The 9551-nt window shown below is 38.1% G+C and overlaps 1 protein-coding gene across 1 annotated transcript; it reads right to left on the bottom strand.

Moving 5' to 3' along the window:
• On the bottom strand, positions 1-4137 carry LOC306865218 (lysophosphatidic acid receptor 2-like). Its single transcript, XM_079409692.1, has 3 exons — positions 3829-4137; positions 2442-3367; positions 1-806 (listed from the first exon to the last, which is right to left on the bottom strand). The coding sequence occupies exons 2-3, from the start codon at positions 3181-3183 to the stop codon at positions 472-474; spliced, it is 1077 nt and encodes a 358-aa protein (XP_079265818.1). The 5' UTR covers positions 3184-3367; positions 3829-4137; the 3' UTR covers positions 1-471.
• Positions 4138-9551: the final 5414 nt, after the last annotated feature.

The following is a 9551-nucleotide window of genomic DNA, read 5'->3' as shown; positions in this document are numbered from 1 at the left end:
CAGTACGAGAAAAAAAAAAAAATGTTTTACTATAAATCATGCAAATGTATTCAAGTAGACCTCAAAAGAAAACTACTTGTACTTTTGAATGAGCATAATATGAGCACTTTAAAATGAAAATCTGCAAGTCTGATTTGTTAGAGTAATATTAGCACCAAAATAGAGCACAAAAGTTGTCTGTTCTGTTTCTGATCTCATTCCCAACAAAACAAAATGGTCCAAAAAGGGCCGTTTTATGAATATTAATGCTTGTGCTTTGGGAAAAGAAAAACTTCCTGTGAGCAGCCCAACTGCCTGTGCCTCGTAACTAACCGACACAAAAGACTCCTAATACATCTATTGTAAAAGAGGGACAAAAACATGTACCAAAACAAGCTATCAAAAATGAAGTATAGTTTACTCTTTGTACAAGCTGTGATCATTTCACTAAGCAAATACAAAGACATTTATATACACCAAGAAATACTTTTTCTATAAAGACAATAGGCTTTGTGGCGAACTGGGCTCTAAACTGGTGGAGTTATTGCTGTTTTTCTCTGAGGGTGCCCCTGTTTTCACAGGCTCAAAGCGGATGCCAGAAGGCCCCTCATGCTGGCGCATTCTTCTCCAAGGGAAGCAGAGAATGCGTTTGTAGGTGGTCCTCATGTCCTCGTCCCGGAACGAGTAGATGATGGGGTTCACCAGAGAGTTACACTCGGCCAGAACCAGGCAGTACTTTTCATATTTAAGAACCTGACATTCACTGCAGCTGAGACCGTCCAGTAACAGAATCACCAGACCCGGCGTCCAACAGATCACAAAGGCACCTGCAGAGAAAGGAGGTCACACAAAAAAAAAAAAAATTGAGAGAGAGAGATGAGTGCAGGTCCGCTTACAGTTTGGCTTACGAGGTGCAAGCCACCACAACATGCAAAACAAATGCATCATCTCGCAAAAAGTTTTATACAGTAAGTGTTGAATTGCACAGTGATAACAAAATTATACAACACAAGGTGAGATTTACACAACACACAAAAAACTGCCCAAAATATTTGTAGCATTTTCACCAGTTGCAATTTAATATTCAATAAAGTCATGTAAAAATAATGTATTAATTTGATCAAAAGTGACAGTAAAGACTTAAATAAATGTTACAAAAGATTTCGATTTCAAAAATTATTCTTTTGAGCTTTCGATTCAAAGAATCCATTTTTTATTTATCTGGGTTTCCACAAAATTAAGCAAAACTGTTTTCAACATTGATAATAAGAAATGTTTTAGCAGCATATCAGCATATTAGAGTGATTTCTGAAGGATCATGTGACACTGAAGACTGGAGAAATGATGCTGAATATTCGGCTTTGCATCACAGGAATAAATTGCATTTTAAAATATACTACAATAGAGAATAGTTATTTTAAATGATCATATTTTACAATATTACTGATTTACTGTATTTATCAAATAAATGCAGCCTTGGTGAGCAAAAGAGATTAAGACATTAAGAATTTTACCATCCCCAAGTGGTAGTATATGTAGAAATTAATTAACCACGATAAATACATGCTGTAAAAGTTGACTTAGTTTATGATTAATAAATTAATAAATTACTGTAAAGTTTTAACCAAGTAATGGGTAAGTTGAATACGTGATTGTACACATCTTAAGACATATATTTAAAAAATATTTTACATATGCAAATAATTTATAATAGTGATTACAGTGAAGGTTTTTTTTATATATATATATATATATATATATATATATATATATATATATGAATGAATCATTAATTGATAAATATCACCACATGATGTTTTACAACCTCAACTGAACTTTTTCTTGTCATAAAAAGATCAAATTACCTGATAGCATTTTGATTGGCCATTCCTGAAGTTTGTACATTATTTTGTGTTGGTTGCTTGCAACATACTTTTAATATAGGTAAACTGTCAATATAGGTGACCTTTTAATATAGGTAAACTGTCACGTGGGCTCTCATTTCAAGATACTCATAACAAATTTCTAGATATTTTATACTAAAGTTTAATTATAATGTATAATTTGCATGTGATTTCAAGTATATTTACTCACAACAGCACCATGTGCTCAGTCGATGCATTTCTTTCCACACCACCACATTTCAATCCACCGAATGAATGTTGTGAATCCTAGAATCTTAGGGCAACTAAAATAACTGATTCCAGCTTGAGGTACAAAATAAGCAGGTGCGAGACAAGCAAATCTAAGCCAAACCGGTTTGGTAAACTTGCTTTGGGGTTGACAGACTTGTTTTGTTTTTTCCAAAACCAAGTTAACAGACCACACACAATTGGAGATAAATGAGACATTTTTTCATTTTCAAATAAGTTTATGAAACAGAAAATCAAACTTTCACTCAGTCAACACACAGCGAGTAATCTCACAAATGCCTGAAGTCTACATAAGAGTCAAGGCCTTACCCAGAATCATGGACATGGTCTTCATGAGGCTGATAACAGTCTGATTGTTCGAAGGCTGATCTGTGTGTGGGGACATCACTCGGCTCCGGCGACGAACGTAGATGAAGATGTGCGTGTAAACGGCCACCATGATGAAGAAGGCTGTGAGGTTGAGGATGGCCCAGGACACTAGGAAGCTGCGGGAATACAGCGGCGCAACCATGCAGCAGGTGGACAGGTCACAAACACAGTTCCAGCCCATGGTGGGCACCAAACCCATGACGACGGCCACCAGCCAGATGGTGACTATCAGCATCACCACACGCTTCCTGGTCATGGTGCTGTGGAGCTGCATGGTGAAGATGGTCTGATGGCGCTCCACTGCCACCGCCAGCAGGTTGACCACAGATGCGGTCAGGCTCATGTTGATCAAAGCTCCACGAATAAACCACTGTTTGATGGTCAAACCGATGGTCCACGGCCCCGTGTGAAACACCAGGTAGAGATACGAGATGCCAGCAAAGAGGTCCGCGGCCGCCATGTTCCCAAGTAAGTAATAAATGGGAAAGTGGAACTGTCGGTTGATGATTATGGCCACTATGACCAACAAATTGGCCAGAATAATAAAGACACAAATCGGGAGCCCAAGGCCGACCACAATAAAGTCATGAGTGCGCCAGTTGGGGGTGATGGGCTTGCCAGTCTTGTTGTAGAAGTAGGACACTGGATTGTCATAAGCCTCACATGTAGAATTAAATAACATTATTAGAGAAGTAGTTAATGGCAATCAGGTGCACTATTTAGTTGTTGCCAGCTCGGCCGGTTTTTCCTGATGCTGTAGTCCTGATGATGAGATCAGCCGCCATTTGAAATAATGCTTTTACAACATGTTAAAAAACGTGCCAGTGTTGCTGCTTACAAGGCGTGTCTTTTATTGTTTTCCAACCCTAAAACACAGGAAGACGGACAACATTATCTGTCCTTATAAATCCAACAAGTGAACAGGTTAATCTTTAACAAGAAAGTACAGGATGTGATACTTACTAGGCTTCATTAGTCACACAGATTTGATTTCAACGCAAATTAAGAAATGACCGCAAAGTAAATTAATTATGTTTAGTCCCCCATTACAATCCAAACTGCATAGTTTATAACTTCAACACACGAGTTTACAGAGTAGGCTATACTTGAAGACCAGAACGAGAAATGAAATTAATTGTGGTTACTGTTACTTCTTATATTGAGTGAGAACTGGACGCAACAAATCTTCTCAGAAACACGCTGACTTTACTCGCCCCTGCAGAGGTAACTCACACTGTACAGTTTGGCTCGGTTGTCAGCACAAAAACAACAACAACTACTACTACTACTTGACTCTAAAATAACACGAGAAAAAAAAAACACTTACCGTTGCCAGCGCTTCAGAGCAAACAAAGAAAACACACATAACAGCAGCTCAGAGTTGGCCGTGGGTCGATGTTTTGGCACTCGGCCGCTCGCCGGAAACGTGGAGAAATCTTCAAGAGATCCGAGATCCCCTTGTGCGCCTCCCTGAAACCTGATTTGATGAAATCACCGCCCGAGGATCCAATGAACGCGAGACTGTTGTTCAAAACGTTTGGTGACAGGTTCAGAAAGTAAATATTTCAATTCATTTCCCAGAATCTGCTACAGAGTGTATGGCAAGCCGTTTTCATATTTATTGCTTAATCCATGTGACAACCACTAGATTTCTATCGGTTTCAGTAGACTGTACTTAAGTCATTCATAACTATTAGAATCAATAGGGTCTAAAGGGCTCTCAAAATGTTAAAATCCCTGGCACCCCTTCAGGCAGGTACTCTTCAGATTTTGGTAGCCCGAAAATTAATTTAACTATAAAAAAAAAAAAAAATATATATATATATATATATATATATATATATATATATATATTTTTTTTTTTTTTTTTTTTTTTTTTTTTTTAATATAGAAAATCAGATAGGAGTCTAATTTTCAATACACAAATATCAACAAATATGAAGGAAGGAATTTGATTTCACTATTTACAAGGAATCTGCAGATTTATGACCCATTTTAAGAGCAGCACAAGTAAAATAAAACACAGTATTGGCGGGGTTGGACAATGTCTACGGTAACATACAGTATTAAGCCATACAATTGCATGATTTACAGTTCAGATACAGGTTTTCACAAAAACAAAAATCTTATACAACAGCATTTCAGCCTTAGACCATTTTTATGAAAAGGGATAAATCAAAATTATATAAATTAAAACGAATAAATATTACTGTCTAATTGTTTAGATTTTTAGAAGGCACATTAACTTCTTTCTCATTTACAACTCTATGTGTTTGCTGCTTAAAAACAATGGTCAATATTTGCATTGATCGGACCATACAAGAAAGGCTTATTGGAAATGCAAATTGATTCTCTGCCACGAGGTGGCGCTTTAGGAGCGGCTTATTATAGCGGTTTCCAGTACACTAAGCAGCACCGTCCGCGCTCATAAACGCTGCTTTATCAGGCATTATAGGTAAGATGAAATGAAAATGCCACCAACACCTTTCTGAAGACAGTTGGTTTCCTTCAGAGATACATTCACATAAAGACATCCTTGTCATGTTTTGATTTGAAACGTGCAGCGCTCATATTTATTCAATAACATCATTGCCTTTTTTTAAGTTTAATCCAGCTGTATCGCCATTCTTGTCTTTCCGTCCCCAACTGTAAGACCTCTTGAAATTATAATTAAGACATTTCTCATTCATAAGGCCTTAAGTTTGATACAACTATATTGAAAAGTTTTTAAGGACCTGCGGGAGCCCTGTATTTTAAGGTAGCCCATCGGGCAGGGAAGTGATACATTTTGGTAGCCCGACTGGAAAACACAATAGCCCCGGGACGTCGGGCTAGCGATTTTGCGAGCCCTGGTCTGCATTGCATTGCACTTGCACTCTCAGACACTTGCACTCTCAGACATGCACTCTCAGACACTTGCACTCTCAGACGTGCACTCTCAGACACTTGCACTCTCAGACGTGCACTCTCAGACACTTGCACTCTCAGACGTGCACTCTCAGACACTTGCACTCTCAGACGTGCACTCTCAGACGTGCACTCTCAGACACTTGCACTCTCAGACGTGCACTCTCAGACATTTGCACTCTCAGACACTTGCACTCTCAGACGTGCACTCTCAGACATTTGCACTCTCAGACACTTGCACTCTCAGACGTGCACTCTCAGACGCGCACTCTCAGACACTTGCACTCTCAGACACATGCACTCTCAGACACTTGCACTCTCAGACACATGCAGTCTCAGACACTTGCACTCTCAGACACATGCAGTCTCAGACACTTGCACTCTCAGACACATGCAGTCTCAGACACTTGCACTCTCAGACACATGCAGTCTCAGACACATGCAGTCTCAGACACTTGCACTCTCAGACACTTGCACTCTCAGACACATGCAGTCTCAGACACATGCAGTCTCAGACACTTGCACTCTCAGACACATGCATTCTCAGACACTTGCACTCTCAGACACATGCAGTCTCAGACACTTGCACTCTCAGACACATGCAGTCTCAGACACTTGCACTCTCAGACACAGTGGCTACGTCAACTGTTAGGTTACCAACATTCTTCAAAATACCTTCTTCTGTGCTTAACAGAAGAAAGAAACACATACAGGTTCAGAACAAATTGAGAGTGAGTAAATGATGACAGAGTTTTCATTATTTTTTTTATTATCTGTGTCTTGTCCTGTTGCTGTCTTTCTCTTGCACTGTGGAGCTACTGTCACTAAAACAAATTCCTTGTATGTGCAAACATACCTGTCCAATAAAGCTCATTCTGATTCTGATTAATGCCTGAGAACTATCCATTTATTCTAAGCTTTCATGTTATTCTAAAATAATTCTATGTATGCATTCTACATGTAGGTTGGCAATCAATATTAAAGCGCCACACTCAGGCTGAATTACGCAAGTGTTCTGCATGTGTTCAGTCATTTGAATGTAGAACTGCTATCAGCAGTTAATTATAGTATTATATTAATGTATGGTCAGGGGCTGCTACTAGTCGTTTGTGATGTAGCCAGTAAGTACCCAGTTCATCGATGGTGTCTCTAATGTCGTATAATGTGTCCAGTGAATATTCCTCCAACCGGACTGCTGTGTCAGAATCTCCACAGCCACGCAGATCTAGCGCCACCGTGTGGTAATGACCACTGAATTCCTGTCATTGGTAACGCCAGGAGTACCTGCAGGTCATATATGCATTTAGTATTATAAAATGATAATATATTTTATATAAATATAATACACTCCCACATCAATTTGATATAATATAATAAAATAATAATTAGCAACAACGTTATATCTGAAATGTCAGTATGCTTTCACAAAATGTAGAAACACTTACTACATCCTGATCTAAAATAAGCATAAATAAAAAATAAAGGAAGAAGTAGCCAGTTTTCTGGGAAACCATGAAGAAACAGCATTAGGGGCTTTCTGTTGTCTCTCTTGGTTACATAATGAAACCTCAAGCCTGAGATCTAAAAATAGAGCAAGAAATATGTCACAAAACGATGTCAAATTATTGGACTGACTCACTAAGCAAATAAGTACCCTATAAGTAATAAATAAATAAGAAATTGTGAATAATTCGCCACTATTTTCAACTATTCCAGCAATCTTATGAATATTAAATTTCAGAAAGATTGGAAAATATAAATTCCCCTAAACAGTGAGTCTGCGTAGGTTTATGTGTCACGCTGCTTAGTGTGATTCCATTTAAGACAAAGGAATAGAATTGGAATAGAATGAGGAACGCCGTGTTCTTTCTATGTCTAAACACAGGTGGCGCAAGAGCACAAGATATGGACGATCATGATTAAGCCTTGCTTTCACCTTTCTCAGAGCACAGATCACGCTGGAAAAAAAGATTTAACCTGTGAACCTTCGCCCCCATTTGGGGCCTCGCAGGTGAAAATAACCTACCTAAATTAAAATGGTAACAGTTCCTGACAAAGTGTGCTTACACAAACAAATTAGGTATCTTTGGAAAGAAGACACTCTGGGCTTTATTATCTATCATCCAGAGTTGAGAATGCTCAAAAAGATAAAAAGTTATAGACACTGACGTGCCTTGAAAAATATTTTTCCACACTGAATGTTTTTTTATTTCATATACAAATACATGAAATAAGTCCTGGAGCAATCCGGAAAAGTAATGGATCGAAAGCCACGTCTCATGAGTTCATATTTCAAATTTGAAGAATATACCATGAAAAATTAGATTCCTGCAATATTTTTTCTGAAAATATTTATAGTCCTCCCACCCCCCTGTTTGAGGAAAAATAACCACCAAATGTATTGCAGAATTATACAAGCTATTTTAGTCATTATACATGTTCCTGCATAGTTTTTCAATTATACAATAATAGACAGATTTATTTGAGCACAAAAAAATACAAAAATACTTATTTGAGTAATAAAAAAGGACAAAAGATAGAAAAAGAATGCTTTGTATATAGTATGTATACTGAAGTATTCTGATTGCCAGACATGAAGTGATATTGCCAGACATGAAGTGATATTGCCAGACATGGTCATAGAGTCAGTAAACACACGCTGATGTGCTTCCATTCAGATGATAATCATACAGATGGGCCATATAATCAATAATAGCTGATCAATGAATCACAATGATAGCCGTCATATAGTCAGTAATCACACGCTGATGTCCGTCCATTCAGATGATAATCATACAGATGGGCCATATAATCAATAATAGCTGATCAATGAATCACAATGATAGCCGTCATAGAGTCGGTAATATACACGCTGATGTCCGTCCATACAGATTATAATCATGCAGATACGGCCACATTTCCCACACAATACACACACACATATAAAAAATGTAGAAGTAAAAAAAACAGTTTTTTTTATGTAAAAAGCAGATCGCTAAGTTAAGCCCCGCTCAGATGACAGCGTCATAGCCTGCGTCAGAGCTGGCAGGAGGGAGCGCCAAATTCAAATAATCTATATTCAGCTTTTCTGAGACTTTTTTTCCGTGGACGGTCTCATTCTGTTTGTAAAACTGTACGCTACAACACTGTGTTGTTTTTTTACCACCAAGACGCTGTTTTTGAGCGCAATTTATTCCATAACAGACGCGAACAATAACTCTCCCGAAGAAATGAAACGTAAACAAAGGAATATTCATCCTTATTACAACGTTATTGTTTCGCTGGACTAAAAGTGCTCGCTGGATGTTGTTCTTTGGACCCTTACCTGTCTAACTAAACTGGGATTTCAGCAGTGGACGCGTTTGTGACTCGTTATTACAGAGATAAAGGTACGTACTGCTTTTTTATTCTGCCTGTTTTGATGTGTAAGTTACTGCTTACACAAATGTAGCAAATACATTCCTTATAAGCTTTCCATCGAAAAACAGCGATCTGTCGTCGATGCTTGAGGCTTAGACCTTCAGAATGATATATAGTTTGCCAAGATTAATGATATTCTTTCACGTTAAATTCATTCATAAACATTAAACTAGTGGGGAAAAAAATTCTTCAGTGCGCCGTCGCTCTGGTGAACGTTAACAGGGTTTACTTGTTCACCAGAGCGACATCGCACTGAAGCGTTTTTTCCCCACTAGTTTAATGTTTATGAATGAATATTTTTTTAGAAATTGCTTGTAAACTATTTAATTACAAAGAAACGTTGTCAAATATCGAATTAAAGTAAAATTTAGAAATTAAAGTCAATGTCGAAAGATTTCTTACTCCAATAGGCTAATAGTTTTATTTACATCTTCGACGGTGTATAATGACCTTGTACATATTAGGCTTCTTTGTTAAATGTTTTCACAGACATCAGATAATGCTAGATGCTAGATAATTGCTTATATTTTTCATTATAAATCCTCTCACCCTGCCCTTCTGATACGCATGGTCACCTAGTGCAGGGTCTTTTAGGCAGTCTGGGGCCCGGGGGTTTCTTTCGGATGGTCCATTGAAAAGTTCCATATGGATCCCTAAATCCAGTCCAGGCCATTCGGATCACAACCAAACAAGCAGTGATTCCAGCTGTGCTGTACACGAGAA

Source organism: Barbus barbus, assembly GCF_936440315.1.
Source record: "Barbus barbus genome assembly, chromosome: 4".
Lineage (NCBI taxonomy): Eukaryota > Metazoa > Chordata > Actinopteri > Cypriniformes > Cyprinidae > Barbus > Barbus barbus.
The sequence above is the reverse complement of the archived record's forward strand: the minus strand, read 5'-3'. Positions and strand labels throughout refer to the sequence as shown.